The sequence below is a fragment of the Gopherus flavomarginatus genome, chromosome 4 (genome assembly GCF_025201925.1).
Source record: "Gopherus flavomarginatus isolate rGopFla2 chromosome 4, rGopFla2.mat.asm, whole genome shotgun sequence".
NCBI classification, from domain to species: domain Eukaryota; kingdom Metazoa; phylum Chordata; order Testudines; family Testudinidae; genus Gopherus; species Gopherus flavomarginatus.
In genome coordinates this window covers 81,011,183-81,039,049 of record NC_066620.1, presented here as the reverse complement: position 1 = coordinate 81,039,049, position 27,867 = coordinate 81,011,183, and the positions used below count along the sequence as shown (strand labels likewise).

The following is a 27,867-nucleotide window of genomic DNA, read 5'->3' as shown; positions in this document are numbered from 1 at the left end:
CAATCCTGGTGGGGTGGCAACACTAGTTCTTATTTGTTTTTGTTAAGCACTAGCAAATAAGTTGCTTGTTAAAAAAAACTAAAACACAGCATCTGACCTGGCTATCACTAGTAAAAACATCAAGAAGCTGCTTCCTACATAACACACCAGTGTTACTGACCTCATCTTAAATCAAGATTAGCATTTTTAGGAAAGGGTTTGGTTATAAATTGCACATGGAGGAGATGGGTTTCTTTGTTTTCAGAAGGATGGGCAGGGGTTGTCCACAAACATCGGCAAAGAGCACTGCAGCCTTCAGAATCATTCCCTGCCAATTGCTGACACAGGCAGCCCTAATGAATCATTCTGAATTGTGATCATGTGCCTCCAGCCATCAGTGAGCTGCCAAAGAGGAAGTGCAGCTTGTTTTCTTTCTCTCATTTTCTTGGTTCCTATGCTGCTGTAGGAAGATGAAAGGAGGAGGAAGCAGGAGCAGAAGCAGAAGCAGCCAAACATAATAAGCAACTCTTGACGATTTCTGATCTCAAATGGAGGCCTCTGAGTGGGACCCACTGAAAAATGACACCCTGCCACCAACTCTGATGCCTGCTGTCCCTCCCTATGTGAAGCTGGGCCTGACCACTGTATATACTATTTTTTATTCCCTCCTCTTTGTGTTCATCTACGTCCAACTTTGGCTGGTCCTCCACTACAGGCACAAGAGGTTCAGTTACCAAACTGTCTTTCTGTTTCTGTGCCTATTTTGGGCCTCGCTTAGGACTGTGCTCTTTTCATTTTACTTCAAAGATTTTGTCACAGCAAACTCTCTCAGACCCTTCATCTTCTGGCTTCTCTATTGCTTCCCAGTTTGCCTCCAGTTTTTCACACTGACACTGATGAATCTTTACTTCACTCAGGTAAGGACTGGACATTTCTGTGCCTGCGTTGATTAAGTACTACAGAAGTGTAAAGCTTTACTCTTTTAAAGGTTTGTAAGAGAGATGTGATTTCCCAGGCAGGGAAAGAAGTGCATTTAATGTACTTAATTTGGAACTTTGTGTTTTGGAAGGCAAGTAACAACTGCTACAATGCTAGGGAGAAGCAATAAATCAATCTGTTGCCGAGTTAAAGGTGACATTTAACCTCAGGTTGAACAAATTGTACTGGAAACCTTGGGGTTATTTTATAGTGGCTGTCTAAAGTGCAGTTCTGCTCAAAGGGACACTGTAAAACCTCCTGCCTCAGCTGTTCTGTGTGCATTCAGAATCATATTGCATGGCTGTACTGACAAAAAATGAGATCTTGTTGTTTACTCCTGATGGTTCTGCAATGCCAGTATAAGTCATTGAGCTGGACTCTATTTTTCTTTGTGTATCAGTAACAGAATTGTTAACTAGATTCCTATTGCAGGCCCAAATTATTATTCTTATTTGTATTAGAGTAGCATCTTGGGGGAGGCCCCAACTGAGACAAGGGTTCCACTGTGCTAGGTGCTGTACAAACACACAGTAAGAGAGAGCCTCTGCCTCAAAGCTTATAATCTAAATAGACAAGATGGAATTGAGGGAAGAAAAATTTTCCCTGTTTTACAAATGGAGAACTGAGACAAAGAAAGGTCAAACAAGAAACTGGGATTTGAGACTAGAATTCCTGAGTCCTACTGCCTTAATCACAAAGCCAAACTTCCTCTGAATTCTGCCCTTATATTACCTGTATCAGCAATGGGTCACCTTCCTAACATAGCTGGACCTTATGGGTGAGTGTGCAGATCTGTCTCCCTGCTTGAACACTGCACTGAGACTACCTTCTAGAGTGCAAGTTATAATAAAGAGTTTGTGGTGTGGACTGCCTATCCATTAGATCCTAGACCGGACTGATTTTTACACATGCCTTCTAAGTGTTTTCCCAGAGGTAACAATTACTTTAGGTCTGCAAATTACAAATAATTTTACTGAAGAAAAGAGACTGGCTTCTGAAACCGAGTGCCACGAAATAAGAACTATAGAACCGCATGTGGTAAGGATGAGAGCAGATAGTGACCCAAGCTTGGTATTATAAGATGGTGATTCCCTGGCTATTGTGTAATGAATTTGGTGGTGGTCCAATTTCCAAGAGACAGATGTCCAATATCACACAAAAGCCATTGGTCACCATAGTTGGCACTAAATGGCACCCTTGGACCAAATTCACACACACATGCAACTCCCATTGAAGTCTTCTGAAGGAAGAATTTAGTCTCTTGGCTCCCAGTCAAGAAGCTAAGGATTAAATGAGTATGGAGAATGCACTGGGGGGCTCAATAGTATAGGTAACTGATTCCTTTCATCTCAAGGAAAATCCGAAAGAGAGAGAGTTTATATGTATGTACTCACATTTTCATTTCACTTGGATTATAACATTGCCGCCTGGTAGCACTTTGAAGCTATGTAATGAGTATGGTCAAGTGCAGTGGTTCTCAACCTGCGGCCCAATCAGCACACAGCTGCAGCCCATCTGACATCCTCAGGGCCATACAAGTAGTATATATATTGTGTAGATGCAGCCCACATAATACATAGGGAGCTGCATATGGAGCCCACAATGGTAAACAGATTGAGATCCACTGGACCAGGGGTTCTCAGACTGTGGGTCTGGACCCCAAAGTGGGCTGTGAGGCTAGTGTTGGCCCTGCGCCCCATCACCCAAGGCTAAGGTTACAGACCCCCCACCCAGGGCCTTAGGCTTCAGCTTTGTGCCCCCACCTGGAGCCACAGGGCTCGGGCAGACTTGGTCTTCCCTCCTGGGGTCATGTAGTAATTTTTGTTGTCAGAAGGGGGTCACGGTGCAATGAAGTTTGAGAACCGCTGCACTAGATTGCAGTGCTTAAAGGAGGGGAAAAAGTTAAGGCTCCTGGGTTCTAATCTTGGCATCAATTGTGCTGTGTCACCATGAATAAGTCACAAGCTCTCTAAGCCTTACTTTGCCCCTCTGTAAAAGGAGCATAATACTGACCTGGTGTTGTGAGGCTTTAAAAATGATATTTGCAAAGGACTTTACGAGTAATGATTGAAAGGTGCTAGAGACAAGCAAATGATTACTGTATTCCTTGCTGTTTGCTTCCATGCTAGTTAATCCCAGGGAAAGTCCCACTTGTAATAAGGCTCCACCCAGCTAAAACAAGGAGTTGAGATTAGAAACACAAGCACAGCCATGGTGGGAATATAACCTAATACATGGAACAAATTTATACATTTTTAGTTTATTTTTATTAGTTCTTTGCTTCCAATCGATAGGGAGATGGCTTGTCCTATAATTAAACATGTTGTCGAGATTGCCTTTTTTACGGACACCTACGTTTCCACAGCAGACAAGCAAGAACTAGTGTGAAAGGGGTGGGGAGAGAGAATTTGTTTTCAATAATCGCTTTAACTTCACAAACCTGTTCAGAGGCAACTTTCACCCTCCACAAAAGTAGACTGCAGCTGTGCCTCACTGCATGAAAGCCAACTGTTAATTAGTGAGAAGAAAAGAAGACAGCTAGCAGAAGCAATAAAGATGTGAAGCTTGTAAATGTTCTCCTTTTAAATGAGGGGGTGGGAGGGAAAGAATATTTCTAAATCCTTCCAGCTGAACAACAAAACTGATTTAATTGGTAAGTGCTTAAAAATAATTTGCAAAATAAGAGATGCCTTTGAACTTGATGGGGAGTTAGCAGCTACTGCTGTCTTTTGGTATGAGAGAGACAAGGTGGGTGAGGTAATGCCCTTTGTTGGACCAGCTTCCGTTGGTCAGAGAGTCAAGCTTATGCTGAGCTCTTTTTCAGGAGTAAGGACCCTTTATAAATAAGGCCTCAACTGTGCCTTATGAGACATAGGCCATGTCTACATCTAAAGTTTTGCAGCGCTGGTTGTTACAGCTGTATTAGTACAGCTGTATAGGGCCAGCGCTGCAGAGTGGCCACACTTACAGCAACCAGCGCTGCAAGTGGTGTTAGATGTGGCCACACTGCAGCGCTGTTGGGCGGCTTCAAGGGGGGTTCCGGGAACGCGAGAGCAAACCGGGAAAGGAGACCAGCTTCGCCGCGGTTTGCTCTCTCGTTCCCGGAGCCACCCAGCAAACCGCAGGGAAGGAGACCTGCTTGCTCTGGGCTCTGGGAACGAGAGAGCAAACCGGGAAAGGAGACCCGCTTCGCCGCGGTTTGCTCTCTCGTTCCCGGAGCCCCGAGCAAGCAGGTCTCCTTCCCTGCGGTTTGCTGGGTGGCTCCGGGAACGAGAGAGCAAACCGCGGCGAAGCGGGTCTCCTTTCCCGGTTTGCTCTCTCGTTCCCGGAGCCCAGAGCAAGCAGGACTCCTTCCCTGCGGTTTGCTGGGTGGCTCCGGGAACGAGAGAGCAAACCGCGGCGAAGCGGGTCTCCTTTCCCGGTTTGCTCTCGCGTTCCCGGAGCCACCCAGCAAACCGCAGGGAAGGAGTCCTGCTTGCTCTGGGCTCCGGGAACGAGAGAGCAAACCGGGAAAGGAGACCAGCTTGATTACCAGAGGCTTCCTCCTTCCACGGAGGTCAAGAAAAGCGCTGGTAAGTGTCTACATTGGATTACCAGCGCTGGATCACCAGCGCTGGATCCTCTACACCCGAGACAAAACGGGAGTACGGCCAGCGCTGCAAACAGGGAGTTGCAGCGCTGGTGGTGCCCTGCAGATGTGTACACCTTCAAAGTTGCAGCGCTGTAACTCCCTCACCAGCGCTGCAACTTTCTGATGTAGACAAGCCCATAGTGGCTGGCACCAGCACAGCAGGGGTTTTCCTGAGTTTTAAGTGTCATCTGCAGCAATAAAAAACCCCAAAGGAATTGTAATGCAATGGGGAAGGTTGTTAAACCTGCTGGACCAGTGAGAAAAGCAGTTACAGATAATCAAGATTTTGAGTGACACTGACTGGGGTCCTTGGGGTTGAGTGTTGGCTTCCGCTTGGGAGTACACAGACTTCTACTGTGCGGGGCTTTTGATGCCCTAGATATGGCATAGTAGTTAAGGGTGCTAGAAGAAAGCATATATAATAGCAATGATCACTTATCTTCCAAAACTTACTGCTGCGGGAAGTGCACGTTTCCAGTAAGGAAGACAAAGATCCTGCTTCTGTGTCCACGCACTGGTCTTCTAAAGCTAGGAAATAATATAACCCACTCCCTAAGCGTAAAGTTTCCTCTGCTTGGAAGCTATGAAACTACATGTCAGGTTAATGTAAGAACAAAACAAACAGCAGAGATATTACTTTTGTAAAACAATAGCAGGATGCCTGCAAATAATTACACAATATGAGCTAGAGCAACTGATGCATCAGGTAACATATGGTAATATGCATTCCTGCCTCCAAGGGGTATCTACAAAACCTGCAGTTCTGCCTGCCTGATATCTGCCCCTCCCCAGCCCCACAGGTTTATTTTAGCTGTTCAAAAATATCAACAATTGTTTAACTCAGCAACAAATATATTTCCTACTTTAATTGAAGTGAGACAGGGGTTGGCCTGAAATTCAAGAACTTTCTTATTTGCAGACTCCCTGGTCGGGGTTCATTTCTCCTCTCTCCCTCTGATCTACATTTGTGGTCACTGACAAGGTTGACCCAATAAAAGTCTGGAGGTTTCGAAGGCAGTCACAAGAGCCTAAGAAATCCTTCAAAGTCTGAGTTTAGAGACATAGACTATGGGTCAGATGCAATGCTACTCCCCCCCCCCTCCTTTGGGAGGAATTCAGGGGTAGAGTGGCATGTTTCATTTTGTTTTTTTATGTTTCAGAGTATAAATGTAGTTCTTGCAGCACAGAAGTTTTGGGTGGTGGACACAGGTTAGGGCGCAGAGAGGTTGGGTGGAGAGGATGATGTCAAGCAGACCTCGAGAGATGCTGGAAAGCCCAAACCTTCCCCCACTTCCAGGACACATACAAAAAGCTGGTTAGCAGATCATAAGTGTAAACCATCAGGGTCAGACACTTCCCAAGCATTGCAGATGACTTGAAGGAGGCTCTGTGGTGAGGTGGAGGGAGGTTCCATCTCCAGGGGAGGATGGCTAGATAGATCCAGTCCTACCAACTCCTCGTTTCCCCTCTCCTCTTGGTATCTTGACTGGGAAGTTTTCCCTGCCCCACACAGCTGCCATTGCCCACCAAGAAGCAGGGTTCAGGCAACTGAGGGCAGGGAAAATCCAGTGCAAAGCTTTAAGTGATACCCTAAATGGAATTTTAGTTAATGTGAATGTTATCTCTGAGGGGAAAACAAGGGAAGTTGTTATCTAATTATTTTATATAGAATTTTACAACGTAATTTAGCCAGTAAGGGACAGAAAGTTCTTTTCATTAATAAAAAGAGGCAGTAGAAATCAATACACAATTTAAAAAAAGTTTTATCCAGCACTTATTCATTTAGAGAGCACTTTAAATGTACCCAGTGCTTCCCAGGAGTAACACTACAGATGGTAAAATGTAATACGATCGTCCTGACATACAACATTACACTCTATGTGGTGGCTACATTAGAAAAATTAATACCTGCACAGGTGCTAAGTTCTGGTATAAACAGGGCTCGGGTGCTTTTACTGAGCAAATGTTCATGACTTGATGGTAAATAGCCCTGGCTCTGGCTGCTCTAGCATTTATGCCATTGCTAACAGCATTGGTGGTGGCTGCTGTATTACAAATACTGTGGGACAAGGTAAGGTATAGGCAGGAGTGGGTGTTGCCATGTGCTTTCAAGGTGTGAGGACAAACTCGCATGAAACGTGGAGGAAGAGGAGGAAGTGCAAAGATGGGCAAAAGACACTCTACTTCACAGATCCCTGAAATGAGAACTGATAACAAAGGGTGAACTTCAGGCCTGTGCAAAAGCCTAGCCCAAGGCCTATGTAGCGCTCAAGTCCTACTCTAGCCCTCAGAGTGAGGTGTGGTCTTGGATCCAGCTCAGTAAAAAGGAGCTGGGTCACCTCACATTGTGGCTCTAATCAGTTTGTTTCAAATAACCTGATTTTCAGTGTTAAAACTGGATAGAAAATGTCCCCACTGTAGACAAGCTCTAGGAATGAGATTATCTGCTGCATCAATTTGCAACCCCAGGGGGTGAGAGGTGACTATAACCACCTTTGCATACTCCTGATTCTGGGATACTCCTGGTGCCAGAGAGACATGTGGTGTAACGTAGACAACTCTTGCTGGGCCTGTCTAAGTTATGACAGCTTTTCCCTGGGTGACTATGGGCACAGAGATATCCAGAATCTCTGCACTGCGGCTCTACCCTTCCTGCCCCAGCCCCACAACTGGCATGCCCCCTACACTGGGCTTTGCTTGAGGACTTCAGAGGAGAACCTGCTGCTGTTTTTCCCAGCTCCTGCAATAGGAGAATGCTCTCTGGCTGGATTTGGGGCTTTTAGAACCCCTTTACACCTCTCCAACCAGTAGTTTCCCCAGGAATTGAAATTAGGGGGTATGTGTTCGAATTTACAGGGGTGGGTGGGTGTCAGGGCTGATGAAATATATTAAAGAGATATGAATAAAGTAAATGTTCTGTTAGAATACAAATTTAACACAAGGATAATGCAAGTTACATCAAAACACATAACAGGTCTAGATTTCTAAAAAAATATATATTTTTTAAAAAAATATATTTAATTTAAATTGACTTTTGAAAAGTAAGCCAACATGGGATAAAAGGGAAGGTCCTCTCATGGATCAGTATCTGGTTAAAAGATGGGAAACAAAGGGTAGGCTATACGGACCATTGGTCTGACCCAGTATGACCATTCTTATGTAAAAATTAATTATAATAATAAAAAATTTTAGTACAGAAACTCCCTAACATAATGACCTCTCAAGATAGCAATGATGTGAGATAACAACCTTGGCAAATAATGCATTTTAAAAATCTTGGCCTACTAGGAAACATATTTATATAAGTTTCCACTCCCAGTCACAAATCTAGCATTCTGGAGCAAAGTCACTAAAATATAGTCCAACAAACAAATGTTTATTTAACGTGCCCCTCACTTTTCCCTCTACCGCACCCACTCACCGGTGTTGTCCTTGGTCAGTGGAGACTCAGAGTTCAGAGGTCCTTTCACATGAGTACACCTCCCAGATGGGGGACAAGAAGGCACCTTGCTCGTTCCTCTAGCTGCTCACTGTTCACTCTGGCCACTGCTGTTCGTTGTGCTACCGTTTACTCCCCCACTCTGCTGCCAATGGCCTTGTGCAGTCACCTTTTGCTGCCACCTGCCACTGTGACCTCTGTGAGTTGTTGGTCTCTTGAGGTTCCACCCAGTTCTCAGTGATTTCAGCTGAGCTTTCAGTGGGGGAACCTTGCTGCTAGTGCAGTCTGGGCCGTCTCTTCCACAGAAACATTGTCCCCACAGCGAGACTAAGCACCTGGACCTGATTATCAGTGATTTCAGCTGCAGTGGTCACTTAACAGAACAAAAGACTATCTATGGAACCTAATCAGCTCTGTCTTTAAACAGGGGAGAGGGACAGGTCCCCACTCTCTCTCTTGATGCCCTCAATCAGCACGGGCTAAGTACAGTTCTACTGCCCTTTACTCATACAATAAGAACAACAACATTTCTTTTCTCTCCCGCCTTCCGCCCCGCACTCAAGTGATTTGTAACCCAACCCCAGCCAAAATCTGTCAATCACTTGAGCAACACAGCTCTGTTTGCTGGATACCTAGGTAGATTAGATGTGAACGTAAATACAATCTGGTCCTGAAGCCTTTTCTCCCAATCCCAGCTCATTGCTAGCTGTCAGGGAGAGCTCATTTAGACTTTGCTTACAAATCATCATTTTGAAACTATTAGGTTGGCCAACATCACCAAAATGAATGCACTGACGTTTTCATAAAAAACAACAGCTGTATAAGGAAGCTAGTCTATGTTCATACTTTTCAAATACATTATACTTTTTCAGATACACATATTTTATCATACACTGTATATGCTTTTAAAGTGTATATTAATGTTTCAATTTCAATTCAAATTTCCAAACAGTCACTAAATTGGCATGTAACTGGGGGGAGGTGTTGGGGAAATTCGGGGGAGGTATAGGGAAATCACTAAATCCAGCTTTTACACTGGGGTAAAGGGGCCAGAGCAGGGAGAGATTCTCATCCTAGATCTTCAGTCTTTCAGGGAAAAAAAACAAGGAAACAAGGCAGGATATTTATAATGTAAAGAACAATCAGTAAGAAAAAATCTTTTAAGAAAAAAATCAACTTTTTTAGGCATGAGAAAAGCAGCAATGAAGATGACAAGCAGAGTTTTCCTTTTTGCTATTCTCCTGGCCTCTTGGGGATAGTCTGAAGAATTTTTTTAAAAGGGTCTCTTTTCTACTTGCTTTCCCGTCTGTTGTAGCCTGGCTTTCCCCATTCTGCTGAAAGACCTTGGATGACTCAGATGTTGACTAGGACCTTTCTTAGTCCTTCATGGAAGGGGAGGGGCTGTTGAAGCTTTAACAAGCTGACCTTTTCTTCCAACTGCTTGTAGGGTGTTTGAGTTAAACAAGTGTTAACAACAAAAAGATGCATCTCCACTGGGAAAATCTGTAAGGGCCAGATTCTGGTACTCCCACCCACACTGAAGAGTACCTTACTCTGTGACGAGCTGCATTAATTTCAATGGGGCTACTGATGGAGTAAGATACTACCTCATGCTCCAATATGTCTGTTAGTCTGTAAGGTGCCACAGGACTCTTTGCTGCTTCTACCCAATGTGAGTAAGCATGGCAGACCCAGACTCTGTTTTTCTGCTTTGGTGACATGATGGTAAGAATGCTTATGCCCTTACACTACATCTTCTATTATTATTATTGACACCCTGGGAGCTGCACTAATGCAGAGAAATAGTTACACATTTCCCTAGCATAGTTTTAAACAGTTTGAATAAAAATTCAGATGCAGCTCCACAAAAATGTACAGTGAATCCAACACAAGCCCCTTTAGCACTTTTTCATCTATACTTACTATCCTGCAGCATCTACTCTTGGTAAATTCTGCAACCGGTTTTTTGTAGGGGAACCAAAGCTAATTAGGACAATCTACAACTCTGTAACAGCTCTTTACATCAGCTCTTAACACTTACGTTGAGTACTGCTTTGCTCATGAAACTAGTCCTATTGAAATCAATGGTAATACTTCTGTAAGTGCTACTCCATGTGAGTAAGGGTTGCAGAATCGGCCCCTTAGTTAGATGTCACTTGCCTGATCTCTGCAGTGTCATGATCCTTCCAGGATAAATGGGATAAACAAAGGCTGAATTTCTAGTGCAAAAAGCATGCAAGAAAACAATTTACCCTTGACTCCCCACAAAAAAACCTGTTGGGCCTTGTTTATACTTCACAGAGAGGCAAAACCGGGCGTAAGCTTTTTGTTTATCTCCTTTAAGCTGCAAGTAAAATAAAACAACATAAAACCTGTTTCTTAAGTCCTTTGAGTACATATTATTAGGGGTGTTTAGATAATTGAACACAGAATATTATGACAGTACTATAAGGGATAGTGCCTGGGTTTGTAGGCAGCCTAGACATTTGACTTACTTTAAAAATATTAGAAACTGTTGCAGAAAATTCTCCAGACTTTCAGATTTTAAATTAGCTATTATTTTTGTAGGGCCTATTGAAAATCCAGGCTCCCTCTACTGGCTCTAACTCAACAATAACCATCTCCAGTGAAGAGTGCACAGATGAAGACGTTTTCTATTATATGAGTTATATTCTGTAAATAGCTGTTAAATAAAAAACAGCAAATATTACTTCAGCTATATTTAAAGCACATGGAAAATGTAATTCTAGTGAAATGGAAAAGAAAAGACCAGTGGGAGAAAAATGGTTTTAAAAGCAAATCACCCACACTAAAATATGCGACATAATTAAAGATTTTTTTTTTTAAGTGGTGAGTTGGTTCCTTTTCAGTCCATGCATGGCAAGGAAGCTGAGTTTAAAATCCCCCTTACAAACTGGGTTTACTTAGAAAACATTTTAACCTGTGAAATACTAATGATGCTTCCATGCCATTTTTGATAATCATGAATCTGTTAAAAGTGTGCAGGATATTTGTTTTTTAAATAATGTTATTTGAGACTGTCAGACAAGAGTTTTGTTCCTTCTAAAGACTCTCTCCAGCTAAATGGAACAAGGAAAGTTGTTAAAATGAAAGTCTTAGGCCATGTCTACACTACAGAGTTAAGTCAACTTAAGTTACATTGACAGTCATAAGTTGCTTTATTAACATTGGTTGTGCACGTCCACACAATGCTCCTTGTGTCAGCGGAGAGCGTCCACAGTTATTGCTCTTGCATCGACAGAGTGTTGCATTATGGGTAGCTATCTCACTGTGCAACTCACTACCCTCTGCCTCTGGGAGCTCTGGGAATGGATTGTGGTACATCATGGGGACGTGCTTTCCGTCCCATCATTCCATGGGCTTCCTACTTCGTGTTGCACCATTTTTCAACTGCCCTTGTAAACTGTGTGCTTGCTGTCTCTGCCTGACAGCAGGGATCCTGAGCTGCTGATCAGTCTGGTAATGAACACAATGCGGCTGGTCCTGCAGTATTTCATGTGCTGCCAAACAGTGACTTTCTGATGCCTGCTCTGCCATGGAAACAAATAATTTAAGATTTCTGCTTGCATTCACGGAGAAGCTTGCCATGGTGGACCATCGGTACTGACCTAGGGAAACAAACACTGAGTGCTGGGATCACATCATGATGACTGTATGGGATGACAAGAAGTGGCTGGATAACTTTCAGATGTGCAAATCCACCTTCATGGAACTGTGTGTGGAGCTCGCCCCAGTACCATGGTGCAAGGACAACAGAATAAGAGCTGCGCTCACTGTGGAAAAGCGAGTGGCAGTCATTGTGTGGAAGCTTGCAACTCCAGACTGCTACTGTTCAGTCGTGAATCAGTTTGGGGTTGGAAAGTCCACTGTGGAGGTTGTGGTGATGCAAGTGTACAGGGCCATTAATCACCTCCTACTAAGAAGGACCGTGGCTCTTAGTAATGTGCAGGATATAATTGATGGCTTTGAGGCAATGGGATTCCCTCACTACAGCGCCGCGATAGATGGAACACATATCTGAATTTTGGCCCTTGACCATCTTACACTGGAGTATATCAACCGAAAGGGCTACTTCTCTTGCAGGTGCTGGTGGATCATCAGGGCCATTTCACTGACATCAGTGCCGGAGTACTCATGAAAGACGCATGATGCATGCATCTTTCGGAACACTGGAGTGTATAGAAAGCTGCACACTGGGACTTTCTTTCCAGACCAGAAGAATCCAATGGGGGATGTTCAAATGCCCGTAGTGATCCTTGGAGACCCCACCTATGCCCTGCTTCCATGGTTCATGAAGCCTGGCTCTGGGAACCTGGACAGCAGCGAGGAGCACTTCAGCAACAGGATCAGCAGGTGCTGAATGACCATTGAAAGTGCCTTTAGCCACATAAAAGGCTGCTGACACTGTCTTTTTTTGCTGGTAATATTCGGATGGTCATTGGAGCCTGCTGTACTCTACATAATATTTGCAAAGTGAAAGGGGAAAAGTTTCTCCAGGGATGGACTGCAGAGGCTGACCAACTGGTTCCTGATTTTGGGGATCCAGATACAAGGACAATTAGGGTGCACAGCAGGAGGCTATTCAAATCAGGGAGACTTTGAGCATTTTGACAATGATTCCCAGTGATGCATTCAGTCAGCCAAAGATTATTTGCTGCCTTGAATTACCTCTGTAGTGCTTGCTTCCTGAGTGTTAATTGTAGTGAGCAAATATTCCTACCTATAACCACTGTGTTTCAGTGTTAGCACTGATCAATAGGTGTATTTCAAAAATAAAGGCTCATTTTATTTCAAAGATTTCACTTTAATAACAGGAAAAAAACACAATTTTGGTCAAACAGGGGGCATGACAATGAGGAACAGTCTCGCGGTTAGGGCTCTCACAGCTGTGTGTAACTTCAGCTTTCATTGAGAAACCAATCCCTATGTATGGAGTGCATGGGGTACATGCAAGGAATGCAGTGTGGGAATTTGGGGAGGGCATGGAGCAGAGTTTTGTAGTGGCTGCAGGGGGAGTTGTGCCTGGATGTGCTCAGATTGCAGGGTGAATGAGGAACTTCATTATCTCTGTCTAGCCCTCCAGGAGCTTTATCATCCTCTCCTGTTCCTAAGTCCTTTCCAGGCTATTCAAGCTGAGTTTTTCATTAATTGTCTCTTTCAAGGTTTTTTCCCCACTTTGAACTTTAGAGTACAAGAAGTGGGGACCTGCATGAACACTTCCAACCTTAATTACTAGCTTAGGTCTGGTATGCTGCCACCAGCCAGAATTTAGTGTCTGGCACACTTTCTGTTCCCCCAAAACATTCCCTGCGGAACCCAGACCCAAACCCCTTGGGTCTTAAAACAAGGAGAAATTAACCATCCCACTTCTTTTCCCCCTAGACTTTCCCCTCCTTGGGTTGCCTTAAGAGGCTTCACACAGATCCAAACTCCTTGGATTGTAAAACAAAGAGGAATTAACCTTCCCCCCACCAATCCCTGGTGAGTTCAGACCCAATCCCTTGGATCTTAAAACAAGGGAAAATCAATCAGGTTCTTAAAAAGAAAAGGTAAAAATTATCTCTGTAAAATCAGGATGGAGAATGCTTTACAGGGTACTCAGATTCATATAGACTAGAGGGACTCCCCCCCACCCAGCCTTAGATTCAAAGTTACAGCAAACAGAGGTAAAAAATCCTTCCAGCAAAAAGAAACCTTTACAAGTTGAGAAAACAAACATAAGACTAATCCGCCTTGCCTGGCTATTACTTACAATTTTGAAACATGAAAAACTGATTCAGAAAGATTGGGAGAGCCTGGAATGATGTCCCGTCCCTCTCAGTCCTGAGAGCAAACAACGAACAAAAAACAAACAAAGACTTCCCTCCACCAAGATCTGAAAGTATCTTGTCCCCCTATTGGTCCTCTGGTCAGGTGTCAGCCAGGTTTACTGAGCTTCTTAACCCTTTATAGGTAAAAGAGACATTAAACCTTAACCATCTGTTTATGACAGTCTCCCTTTGCTTTTGTTTCACTATGTGCTGTATCTATTGACTACAGCACTTCATGAAACATATCCTCTTTGTTCACCACCTCATCTGACAGAGGCACTATGCTGGTGTGGAGGAGGGGGTCCTCAAGGGCACATCTGCAGAAGCCAAAGAAACAGTGAATAGACACATATTGTGAGTGTGTTCAGAGCTGTGAATCACAGAAGTTATACACGCTTCTTTCTCACTGTTCCTAGGCTAGGTCACAAGTTGGCCCGAGTCCCAAATATGGTGAGTTCGAGGTGGGGGGTGATATGGGGGAATGGGCAAGAAGGGACAAAGAGTGGCTCACGAAGGGGGTTACTACAAGCAGATAGGGAGACTATTTTGAATATTGGTACCCTTTTCCACAGGCTAGGGCAATCAAACCCGATATCTCACTCCTAAGGGTAACCCAGGATACAAGTGTGCATCTCTTACATGCATGTGGGTTCAGATTGGCTCCATATGCAGCTTGCCTGTGTGCCGCTCTAGTCCTTGCAGAAATACTTTTTGGGAGGAGCAGCAACGTTTCCTATAGTGGGGGGAGAAATAAGGCAACTCTTCCAAGGACCCTTCAGCAGAAGATTGAAGAATACCTACAGGAAAGTTTCCTAGAGATCACTATGGAGGATTCCAGGGACAGCCCTGTGTACATTAACAAACTTTTCTGCCATGGACCCAGAGCATAAAGGGATAGGCTCTGTTGTTAATTTCTGTCCCTTATCCCTTCTCTACTATATAACAAAGTACGTGAGAGCTCAATTTCCTCTGACCATGAAGTATCAAAGCAAAATGAGCATTTACCAGAGCTCCCCTTTCCTGCACCCTTCATGCCAGAGCTGGAGTGCTGGGACTGGCTAGACCCTCCAGAGTGGAAAAGAGGTTCTGACTCATTGCGCTACCAGACAACCCTGCTATTTGCTCCATATCATCTTTGAGCGCTACTTTCTCGTCCACCACTTCATCACCGAGTTGAGTCTGCTGGCTGCTGCCTTCAATCCCTGCTGAGGTATCCACAGAGCTTTTGGGAGTGGAGGTGGGGTCGCTACCGAGGATGGTGTGCAGCTACTTAGAGAAGCAGCGTGTCTTCGGTGCCACATCAAAGCAATGGTTGGCCTCCCTTGCCTGCTGATATGCCTGCCACAGCTCCTTGATTTTAACACAACACAGCTGCATGTCCCTTTTGTGTCCCTTCTGCATGCCACCAGCAGTCAGCCCAGAGGTATCAACATTCCTGTGGCTGGAGTGAAGCTGTGACTACACAGCCTCCTCTCCCTATAGACTCAGCAGATCCAACAGCTCTGGTGTGCTCCGTGCAAGAAAGCGTCTGCTGCAGAAAGCCAGCCTGATAAGCTGGGCAGATGCTACATGAGCTGCGCATGCCGAGCAAACAGGAAGAGGAACTTTAAAAATGTCTAGGCCTTTAAATTGGGGAGAGGCGCATAGCTCAGTACCTTCAGGGAAGCAGAGTTCAAAGTGCTGACCAGAGTGCTCAGGATGGGCATTGTGGGATACCTCCTGGAGGCCAATTAGGGCAACAAAACCAAGTGGAGTGTCTACACTGATGCTGCATTGCTCTTACTATGTTGCAAAAAGCTTTACACCACTTGTTGTGGTGGTTTTATTATGTTGGCATAGCACGGGCGTTACATCGGCAGGAGGAACATTTCACTGTTTTGTCAAAGACAGCTGACTTTTGTCAACAAAACTGCATAGTTTAGACAAGGCCTTACTTAATACTTAACATTTTAAATGCTTTAACTGTTTTTCCTTCTGTTCTGTATCTTTAATAAAAGGTTTTAAAGATTGTAATGGTGTGTTTGTCATGGTAATAAGCAGGCTGAGGTCTCTGTATACCAGATCCTGAATAATGTTTAAAACTGTTTAATGTTGGATAGTCTCAGGGTCATGTTAACACCTTTGACTCTTTGGGCTCATATATTCCATTACAACAGATTTTTACAGCAAGATAACTAATGCTCTGTAGCTATCTCTCTGTAAAAACACACCCTTTGGGGCAGTTAAGATGTAACTGGAGAGAACTGAATAAACTTCAGTAGAATACACTTGGCCTGATTCACATTTACAGAGTCCCTAAAGTGGATGCAAACATTTATACCCAATTTAAGGCCATGCTACACTGCCAGATAAAGGGATCTTAATGTAAATGAGAATCAGACCCAAGGTGTCAACAACGGCTGGTCTACACTAGAAAGTTGCACCAGTATAATTATGTTAGTTAGGGGGTATAATTATTTACCAATATACTTATACCCAGTATATGTCCTAGTGTGGATATAGTCATACCAGTATAAAGGTGCCTTCTGCTGATCTAGTTAGTTCTGATTCCTGAACCGGACTAAGTTATACCCATGTATCTGCATTAGGGTGGTTTTGCCAATTGGTATAGTTTAAATGGCAAAATTTTCTAGTGCAGATAACCTGAAGGTGCAAAAAACATTTGATGAATCCTAATAACCTGTGACATGTAAGATGTTTTTCCCCTCAGGATCATACTGTATTTGTTCATTTGTATTTACTTTGCGAATGATGCAATTTTTTCCCCCTGTTATTGCAGGTGATTTTCAAAGCTAAGTCAAAGTACTCTCCAGAACTACTTAAATACCGGTAAGAACTATGCAAACATTTCCTGTGGTAAATATTTTAAAATGATAGTTTTGATGCCCAATTCTGCTGGTAATTTAGGAATGGGCTTAACCTTTCCAACATTTAACACCTGAATTTTTTAAAGTATTTATTTATTTAGGAAGTTTTAACAAGTCTACAAATCCTTGCCATGTAAATATCAGAAACAAAAAAATCATTACAACAGTTAGCTTTTAATTTACAGAGACATTAAACAAGACTATAATCATCAGATCTATCTATCTGCATTTTTATACAATTCTACTCAATGCTGTTAATCAGATGTGAGTAGAAAGCATTCAGAATGGATCAGTGTGGCTACTCACTGATAGGTTCATGTAGAAGCTTTTTATATTTGGGTTCAGCTGAATGCTCAGGGATAGTTAGGGGAAGGTTGTGCCAAGTGAGGAAAGATAGCGTTCAGTTATGGGTGTCTTGGTCAGAGCATAGGTTCTGACAACAGGTGTGTGTGGTGGGGGGCGTGTTTGAGTCAGTTTCATGTTTTGGTAAGAGGAGAAACAAAGTTGAGAGGACAAGGAGCCAGGGAGGATGGATTCAGTCTGGTGACTTAGTGGGGGGGGGGGCCTTGGATGGGTTTCCAGCAATTTAGAGAGGTAAGGTTGTAAAGGCTGAGTGTTTATGTTGAGAAATATGGCTGGTGTCCTGCTGGGGCAGGAGGGATTGTCCCGAATTATCAGGAGGTTCATTATAAGGTGCTGGTGGATGTCCAAGAAGCTGAGATTAATTAATTAATTAATTTCTACTGAGGCAGTAGCCAGAGGCCTCAATCAGGATTGCAGCCCATTGTTCTGACTGCTGTGCAAGCAGAGTGAGAGAGGCAGCCTCTGTCCTGAAGAGTTTACAAGCTAAAATGGCAACTCAGGGTGAGAAAATGGAATTACTTGGAACGCTAATCTCATAGATTATAAAGCCAGAAGGGATGACTGTATTTATACTTTGTATTAAAACAAGACGGTATTTACTGACTAGTTATTTGGTTTGTCCACATCCCTACCATTCAGTAGTACATGGTGCTATACCAACCATTAAAGAAATAACATTTTTCCTGCCCTGGAAAGCTTATATTCAGGTTTGGTATTGATACAACTCAATAGGTAATAATCTGGAACAGGAGTTTAAGAGCTGTTTGGTGGAATACTAAAACAGTAATTGGAAGGTTTGGTGAGGAGCCAGCTATACATGGATATTGGTTGAACAGTGTGTGAAACAGGTGGTTTTTGAGAAGACAAGTGAATGAAGAAAGGGAGGATACTTGGCTGAGACCAGCTGGCACAGAAGGTGCAAAGATGAGAACAGAGAGTGAACAAATGTGTAGCAAAGAGAGAGGCCGCATAAAGCCTGGTGATGAGAAGATGAAGGTAGAGAGATGAACAAGGATAATGTTGCAGAGGGCTTTGAAGGTGAGGAACAGAAGCTTTGAACTTCCTCCACAAATACAGATATTTACAGTAATGCCTTTTTCTACGTAATTTAAGAAATGCATCAGTGTCAAGTGGATAGTTATTAGAGACTTTCCATTCTGAAGTACGTAGTAGCTGTACTATATGTCTGAGGCTTAGTCTACACTACACAGTTTTGCCAGTATAGTGATGTCAACTAGGAGTGTGGGGAAGAAAACCTCAACCTCTAGCTGACATAGCCATGCCAGTCCTAAGACTCCAGTGTAGATGCAACTAATGTTGTTCAGGGAGGTGGCTTTACTAGAAAGGTCCTTCTGTCAGCATATGCTGCACCTACACTACGGAGCTCTGCTGGCATAGCTCTACCAGTTTAGTGATACGAGCAAACCATCTGTAGTGTTGACAAACCCTGAGTCATGCACACACTGTCCCAACGCACAGCTTCATACATGCACTACGTTTTTTCCTATTACATTCAAAACATTTAGGCATGGTCTCCACACAGTTTTTGTATGTGTATAAATAACTATGGTGATTAGAAATGTGAATTTTTTCTTACACAGGTATCACTAGATTGGTGTAATCCCTAGTTTGCCCCATACTGATATAGGTTATTCCCCTTCTGGTACAGAATAGCTGTACTGATATTAAGTATCAGAGGGATGGCCGTGTTAGTCTGGATCTGTAAAAGCAGCAAAGAGTCCTGTGGCACCTTATAGAGTAACAAACGTGTTGGAGCATGAGCTTTCATGGGTGAATACATGCATCCGATGAAGTGGGTATTCAGCCACGAAAGCTCAGGCTCCAATACGTCTGTTAGTCTATAAGGTGCCACAGGACTCTTTGCTGCTTGTACTGATATTAGTACTTTTGTATCCGTTGTAACTGCATCCACGCTAGGGAGGTTGTGCCGATTTATTTATAATGGAATAGTGAAAGAGGTACAACATTTGTGAGTAGACAAAGTTGTAGTAATATTGGAATCTGTACTAACTGGATTTGGTTTGTCTTTATTTCTGAATATTGAATTCCTCATTTTATTTTTAATCTGTTTAAAAAAATTTCTGCTATAAAGATAAAGTAACCAGGATGTGATGACGTCACAACTGTATAAACAAGGCAGCTGTGAGAGAATGTGTTCTCAGGCCCTGTATTTATATAGATCAAGAAATAATACGATTTCAAGATAGGAAAAAGATTAATAAAACCCACCTTCACAGAGCATACATGTAAAGAAAACTTCCCTCTGCTCTCTAATAGTATCAGACACTTTGGCAAAGGGGCTCATTGTTATGTTTGTAATAAAACTACCTAATGTTTCCCCTGGTTTGGGGGTTTGTTACAAAAGAATGCTTAAGCCAAGCTCACCTTTCTGTGAGCTCAGGTTGTTACCAGCAGGCCTCAGGCAATTTATGATTTCTCATGGAAACCACATATGAAATTTGATTGTTTCACGTGATTAAACCAGGCAAAATTGGTGATCTCAGTCAAACTTTGCTTTGAGTTTTTTGGTACAAATGAACCCAAATGCTCAAATCAAAACTCAAAGGATGTGCACAAATGGAAACTGAAACAACAGAAAGCATCTGCGTGGACCTTCTCTGAGCAAACCCCCAAATGTTGCATAACCCGTTATGTGCCAACCTCAAGATCAGGATTATGGACAATGGGGCGATAGTTAAAGACTGAAAGGTACTATAAGGTAACCAGCGGCACCCTATACGTATATGTAATGTATTTACATATAAATAATGTACTTGTCACTGTGGCTGGCCCTTCTAAAGGGAGATAGTTCTCAGCTGTGATGCAGTTGATTTGCCTCTCCAGGTGGAGAGAATGCACATGACTAAACCAGGCCTCTGAGGATGTAGAAAAACAGAGGCTGTGGGTAGCCAAAGTAAGAGATTATAGAGTGAAGCTGCAAGGAAAGATGATGTTTCCTGCAGTGGTCCCTGAAGTTGGGGCTGGGTAGAAAGAAGCAGCTAGAAGTTTGGTTTTCCTTTTGGGGAGAAGAAAAGAAGCCAGATCAGACCTTGTGTCTTTTCCTGAGGTTTAGGGAAGAGGCAGTTCCTCAGGGATTACAGCTCGGTTCAAGGACCCTTTTTTGTTTATTTTGGAACTTCATGTGTTATAAAAGCCCCAACAAGAGATATTACTGGACTTGTGAAAGCCTCTTTGTGCATTACTGAGGAATCAAGAGGGGGAAACTGAGGTAAGACACTGCACCATCATCTCTGGCCACAAGGGCGTCCAAGGGAAGCGGCTGAGCTGTTACAATACTGAGATCCTGCATCTGGAAATTCCCAAGGGAGATAAACAGTCATGTTGCCCATGAAATTTCTGTTTTATCTTGCCATTTGAATAGATGATGTGCCATGGGACTCAGGGCTTGGACTGGACCAGTGTGCGGCAGTATGATGTGGCAGTACCACTTCCACACTGCCCTCTTGTTCACTGGCCTCTAAGCTTTCATTAGCCAAAATTAAGTCTCTAGCTGCTATGGTTGCTGAGATATACTTGGTTCATGTTTTTGAGGATAAGTGGTGCAGTATGTCTGTTCACATTTTCAGAACCTTATACAGTACCTGTGAAATGGGTGACTTGCCCCAGTCTTTTCAATAGTTGCTAATTCAGAGGCCCAGGCAGAACTCTTTAATTGTCTGAACTGTTCAGTCTGATGAGGACTGAAATGCTTTCGTTTGACCAATGTTACTGGGCTCAGTACCGGGGCAACTGGGTGAAATTTAAAGACCTGTGGTGAACAGGAGCTTAATCTAAATGATCTACTAGTCCCTTCTGGTCTTAAACTCTGTGAAATCATGAAACTATGAAAACTGTCAATTTCACTACTCAAATTATGTAAGAAAGGGGAGAGACGATCGTATTATAAAGAGCTGTACCAACTGTGAGTTACAACTCATCTTGACATCAGAATTGTATGAGTGGCAGGGAAGTACTATTGGCTGCCCCCAATCCAGGAGCCAAATGCAAGAAGACTGGTACAGCCCAGAGCACACCTCAGTCCCTTGGGGAACCAAGGTCAAAATGTTTAGCAGGGCATACAAGCATCACTGAAGCACAAGAAGCCTAGCACAGCACACAGGCTTGGGAGTTTCTAGCCCCCACTGCAAGGGAACTGAGCCAAAGGAACTCAGAGAACAGGCATGATCACATTTGGAACATCTGCACAATCTATTGTGAATGGCGGCTCAGGGGCAGAATTTAAGAGCACCGCCTCTGAGGGAAATCGTTTTTCTAATCTGAGATAGAAGAGCAGAGTACTTTGTGTTGGGGGACATGCACTCAGAAGTGGTAGGGGAGGAGAAGGAACAGGCATGCCCATCGCTTAAAGCCTTTTGTGACCTGGCTTACATTTTATTCATAAAGTTACAATCAGTAGAACAGGGAGCAAAATTCTTCAGACCAACTCATTTCTGTGAAAGATAAAAGTTGCAGGACTATTGTGCCCTTGACATTATTTTGTGGGGTATGAGGGAGATGTTTCAGAATGCTCACCCTAAAAACTTCTGCAGGCTGGAATTTGATCTGTAAATAGCATTAATGAAAATACTCTACCCTTAAAGGTTCACAGTGAGCACTATCTTCCTTCTGAGGGGTAATTTCCACCTCAGGCCATCCATGCTAACTGAAGAATGTAGCTGGAAAAAAATCAGATTGATTCATCAACATACGTAGCGGCTTTAGGCTCTTTCAGTTCTCCCTCTTCCATGTAAAAAGGCTTTCAGGGGAGCACCCTTTCTTTTCCAATTAGCAGCTCTGGCAAAAGGGAGCACTGACTCATTTTGAAATGAGCTAACAGTGCTTTAATTTTGTATCATGATCAAGGCTGCAGATTTGTCATGGCCTTTTCTACTGAAAAAAAAATAAATCACAGAGCGACCATGGTAAATTCAGGAAATGTCACATGTTTAGGAGGAAGTGGTATGTAAAGTCTCAGCTATGAACATTCAACTCCACTTCTTTAAATGCAGGATATGTAAATCCCGCCCTCCCCTCCTCCTCGCCCTGCCATGGGGCACTGAGCAGACACAGCAGCACCCTGGCACCACACTTCTAATCCTGGCCTGGTTTGGAGGGTGTTGGAGAGTGACTCCCGCACCACACTCACTCTGCAATGGCAGCTCCTGTCCCATGGGGCTGGGCTTGGCTCTTGCTCCCTGCTCCAAGTGTTGAGGCCTGGTGCATAGAGTCACAGCACTGATCAAGTTTGGCCTAGCTGCCCCTACCTCATGACAGGGTGGAAGTGGGTGAGGCAGATGTGTTAATTTTGAATAAATGGCACAGCAACCTCGTGCCAGGACACAATGCCGAGAGCAGGGGAGCCAGTCCCGGTCCCGTGGGACAGGTGTTACCACTGTGCAGTTATTGCGGGGCAGGCTAGCTTTTCAGCCCTGCCCAATTCCCAGTCCTCCCCTCTGCTCCGTGCTGGTGACCCTTCTTAAAACTTACCTGTGATGCACTGCTGGGTCACAACCCACCATTTGGGAAATACAGCTTCATTAAAATCAGATACAGACGCAAAGAAAAGTCTCACAGACAAACAGAAATATCGTGGTATCTGTGACATTTCTAACACCATGACAAACCTGCAGTCCTATTCATGATTCATCGCTTACACACTATTAACCTTTTGTGGCAATATTTTCCACTGCTGTGTAGGCGGGTAAAACTCTTCTTTACAGACTGAATTTAGATTACTCAAAAGATAACCTGGGCATATATCCCAACCCCAAGCCAAATCTCCAAGCAGACCCTATGGCAGAGGTGGATTTACAATGAAACACAGGGTGCCATGGCATGGGAGCCCCCCAACGACAGGGGGCCCCCAGGGCCAGGCAGCTGAGGGGGAAGAAGCTTGGTTCTGCTGGCTCCTGGGGCTCCTGCTGCAGGCTCTGCCCCCACCGGCAGCCAAGCTCACCCCTGCACAGCCTCCTCCCCCAAGCATGTCACCTTCCCACCCCTCTCCCACCCCATGCTTTCCCCACTGCCGAACAGCTGTTTACCAGAGTTCAGGTTGCTCTGGGAAGGAGGAGGAGGAGCGGGGCTGCAGCACATTTGGGGGAGAAGGTGGCGCTCGGGCCTTGGGGAAGGGGGTGGAATTGGGGCAGGGCAGAGCGGGGCAGGGCCCCCGCACTCTCCCTACACATACCTGGCCCTGCCATGAGCCGCTCAGGGCAGGGGGCTGGCAGCACCCCCATGACCCCAGCCCACCCTCCCAGCCCCCTGCCCTGGCTCCTGCACCCCCCTCACATCCCCACCTGCACCCCTCGCATCAAATGGGAGCTACCCAGGTAAGCGCTCCACACCCCAGCCTCCTGCCCCAATCCTGAGACCCCTCCTACATCCAAATTCCTGGCCAGACCCTGCACCCCAACCCCCAGCCTGGCCCTGCACCCTAACTCCCTCCCAGACCCTGAACCCCCAGCCCTGACTCCTGCACCGTGCTTCACACACCCCTGCCACCTGCCCTCCCTGACTCCAGCACCCCTCTCACACACACCCAGCCCCCCCAACTCTTGCAACTCCCCACACCCCCTGTCCCCCCCATCTCCCTGCCCACCCTGACTCCTACATCCCTGCCTGCACCCCTCATACCAAATGGGAGCTGCCTCAGGTAAGCACTCCATGCTCCAACTTCCTGCCCTAGCCCTGAGCCCCCTCCTGCATCTAACTCCTGGCCAGACCCTGCACCCCCAGCCTGCTCCTGCACCCTAACTGGGAGCGTTCCTCCCAGACCCTGCACCCCCAGACCCCGCACCCCAGTGGGTTTTTTTACATATTTTTTTAATAAAGTGCTCTTATCCAAAGCGCTTTACAACAGTTAGCTAACGGTACAAACAATATTTGGAAAGATCATTAAGTGGTCCACCGAGACCCTCAGTGATTTTCAAGTGGTCTGTGGAAAAATAAGTTAGACTACAAAAACAATCAAGGTACCTCATTTTATTTTCATTTACTTCCTATTATTTATAGGAGGAGGAGGAAGAAAAAAAGAATGAAAAATGGGGGTGAGAGGGGGGATAAGAGAGAATGTTCTTTTTCTTGGTTGGGTCCCAAGGAGGGGCCCCCAAAAATGATGCTGAGCACAGGGCCCCACTAACTCTACATTAGAGTTTAAAAAGGGCTTCCTCTATTTGACATAAAATATTACTTTAAAAAATGGGTAGTCAATGCATCCACTCATGATACTGAGTGTGTACAACATCCAGGCCTAAAGCCATTGCGTTCCACACAGCTCGACCATTCAGCCAACAATGGCTTCCCCACGCATGCTGAGTCTGGTTGAATGGTCAGAGGGGTACCTGCTAGGTATGATGTGCAGAGCCTAGCAAAGTAAACACGTCTGTTTAAAATAGATTTTAAGATCTGGGTATATTACATTTGTCTTATACATGCTTTTCTCCCGTATGTGTTAAGACTACCCCATCTTTCATGCTTTATCCTTTACAAGTAAGTATATGGCTTGAATATCAGTTTATTCTGGATTTTAAAAATAGTTGTGAAATCAACTGTAATCATCCTCCAGGCCACGTAGAGCATTCTGGTGTAGCTGCTCTGTGTGTTAGGTGGGACAGCCTTGACGCAGGGACAGTATCTTCCCTTGCTCTATGACAGGGGTCGGCAACTTTTCAGAAGTGGTGTGCCGAGTCTTCATTTATTCATTCACTCTGATTTAAGGTTCTGCGTGCCAGTAATACATTTTAATGGTTTTAGAAGGTCTCTTTCTATAAGTCTGTAATATATAACTAAACTATTGTTGTGTGTAAAGTAAATAAGGTTTTTAAAATGTGTAAGAAGCTTCATTTAAAATTCAATTAAATGGTAGAGCCCCCCAGACCGGTGGCCAGGACCCAGGCAGTGCGAGTGCCACTGAAAATCAGCTCGCGTGCCGCCTTCGGCACATGTGCCATAGGTTGCCTACCCCTGCTCTATGTGCTGCTTCAAGCACATTGCTGACACTTGCTAAACAGTAGTTCTAAAAGCCTCTTTTTCTCTCCAGGTTGCCTCTCTATCTGGCTTCTCTCTTCATCAGTCTCCTCTTCCTCTTGGTGAATTTAACGTGTGCTGTGTTGGTGAGAACAGAGAATTCAGAGAGGAAAGTCATTGTCTCTGTCCGGGTGGCAATTAATGACACATTGTTTGTTCTATGTGCCATCTCACTCTCCATCTGTCTGTATAAGATTTCCAAGATGTCTTTAGCCAACATTTACTTGGAATCCAAGGTAAAGTACATTTTAGAGATTATTTAAATCTTACTGAAGTATATTTTCAGTCAAAGGAGACAATTTAATGGGACGAGACTCAGGTTTAAAACATTATTTAGACTCTAAGGTGCCACAAGAGCTCCTCGTTATTTTTGCTGAAACAGATTAACATGGCTACCACTCTGAAATCTTTAGACTCTGCAACAATAGATATTAATTCCAGGAATTTCAACTTAGCCTTTCATCCTTCTAAAACAGATCAGTTGAATACCATGTAGTTTACCAAGATGCTTTCTGCTCTGCATGGTTACTAATGATGCCATAGCACTTTAAATAAGAGTAGGAGTTTGCATAAGTTGTCATTGGCCAGAATTTATCACATATTTCAGCTGTGTTTCAGTTAGCTGCTGTCCTCCACTTCAAACAGAGTTGCATTTCAGTGCTGTTACAAGTAGATAATTGAAGAGCAGCTTTGGGTTCCCTCAATCTGTCAATTTACTTTAAATCTTTAAGGGAGTGGCATGTCCATGAAAATAAGCAGTAACACAAAATATGAACTGTCTTTCATGAATGGTGCATGTCCTTCTGTCAATGACTAAGGCTGTATTTACAAATACTTCAGCTTTATAAAATTGTCCAGTAGAAAAGGAGATTCACTTAAGATCCTGCAGCAGATATTCTTTAAGGATATAGTCTGTTACTTTGACAAGTTTGGGATATGTTAAGTAGACAAATGGGCAGACTCATAGTGTGATGCTATTGAAGCCTATACATATTTGGCACAAAGTCAATAGAGGTTATTCTGTAAGGTTCATAAATAGTAAAGGAGGGCTTTATTTTCTCAAAGATCCCTTGATTTTCTGACTTGCGCTAGGAGTTTAAGTCTGGAAGTAAGTGACTAGAGTTTAATGAAAATATATTATCCTTCTCATCATGATGAACCTGCCAATACTGTAAATTTCAATTACTATGAAAAAAATCTTATAAAATTCTTCCCTGCTGGTTGGCCATCTAATTACTTTGCCTATTTAGTCAATCTGGACATAGCATACAGCAACTGAAAGCCCATGACTGATCGGTAGATTTCAAACTGCAGCTTTGTGCTTTTCAGATTTTTCATTTGCTGACCAAACTGGCATGATCAGTGGATTTGTTTTTATTATAAAGGAAGTTTATCCACTTCATGCAAATCATCGAAGCATGAGCTTTTATAATAGAGAGGTGTTTACCAAGTAGAGGTTGGGATAGATTCCTTCATTCATTTCCTCCTCCCACTGGAAATCCAATCTGTTTTACCTGAGCAAAGAACAACAATTCTGAAATTAGTGCTGAGGCAATGGAAACATACAACATGCACACCAACAGCTAAACCTAGAAGTATGAATAACTGCTAACTTATTGACTCTTATTGAACTGAAATGAGAGTTTTGCTTGTGTAATTATTGTAGGATTTCATTACATGTGTTTAGTTTACAGCTCTGAAAGCTGGAGATTGTAGCCAAGTGATTTTTAGCTTGAACTGCTAATGTTGTTCTGAAATTCTTAGTAAAAATCCATCCCATGGGGTTATATAAAATTGGAATGGTAGTAGGGTTACTAACTTTCTAATCACACAAAAGCAAACACCCTTGCCTTGCCCCCTGCCCCACCACTTCCCCGAGGCTGTGCCCTGCCCCTCCCTTCTCTGAGGCCCCACCTCCACTCACTCCATCGCCCCTCCCTCTGTTGCTCACTCTCCCCCACCCTTAAACTTACTCACTTTCACCCATCTGAGGCAGAGGGTTGGGAGGGGGTGAGGACTCCAGCTGGGGGTGCGGGCTCTGGGATGGGGCCAGGGATGAGGGGTTTGGGGTGCAAGAGGGGGCTCTGGGATGGGGGGTGGGGCCAAAGGGTTTGGAGTGTGGGAGGGGCTCTGGGCTGGGGCAGGGGGTTGAGGTGTGGAAGGGGATAAAAGCTCTGGGCTGGGGGTGTGGGCTGTGGCATGGGGCCAAAAATGAGAGGTTCAGGGTGTGGGAGGGGCTATGGGCTGGGGCAAGGGGTTGGGGTGTGTGTTTGTGGGGGGGTTGGGGCACGGAGTTTCACGAGAAAATTTGCATGTGGGAGGAGGTTTGGGGTGTAGGCTGCAGGAGTCACTTAAATCAGGTGGCTCCCGGGAAGCAGCTGGAATATCCAGCTCCCAGGCACAGGGGTGGTTAGGGGCTCTGCATGCTGCCCACACCCGCCACCCCTGCAGCTCCCATTTTCATGGTTCTGGACAATGGGGACTGCGGAGCCAGAACTTGGGTTGGGGGCAGCACGCAAAGCCCCCATGGCCACCTCTATGTCGAGGAGCCGAGGGACATGTCTCCCACAGTATTCTTGCCAGCAAGTTAAAGAGGTAATCGCTGGATGAATGGACTATAAGTTGGATAGAAAGCTGGCTAGATCGTTGGGCTCAATGGGTAGTGATCAATGGCTCCATGTCTAATTGGCAGCCAGTAGCAAGCAGAGTGCCTCAAGGGTCGGTCCTGGGGCC

General features: G+C 44.3%; 1 protein-coding gene across 2 annotated transcripts in view; it reads left to right on the top strand.

Moving 5' to 3' along the window:
• Nucleotides 1-324: 324 nt before the first annotated feature.
• GPR137B (G protein-coupled receptor 137B) overlaps nt 325-27,867 on the top strand; it is a 41,355-nt gene continuing 13,812 nt past the window's right edge. Inside the window, exons 1-3 of one of the 2 annotated variants that reach the window (XM_050950444.1) lie at nt 325-896; nt 16,638-16,687; nt 25,148-25,370. In XM_050950444.1, the coding sequence (XP_050806401.1) occupies nt 528-896; nt 16,638-16,687; nt 25,148-25,370 (642 nt within the window). In that variant the 5' untranslated portion in view covers nt 325-527. The remainder of the gene's footprint in view (nt 897-16,637; nt 16,688-25,147; nt 25,371-27,867) is intronic. The other variant, XM_050950443.1, reaches the window with a different exon arrangement.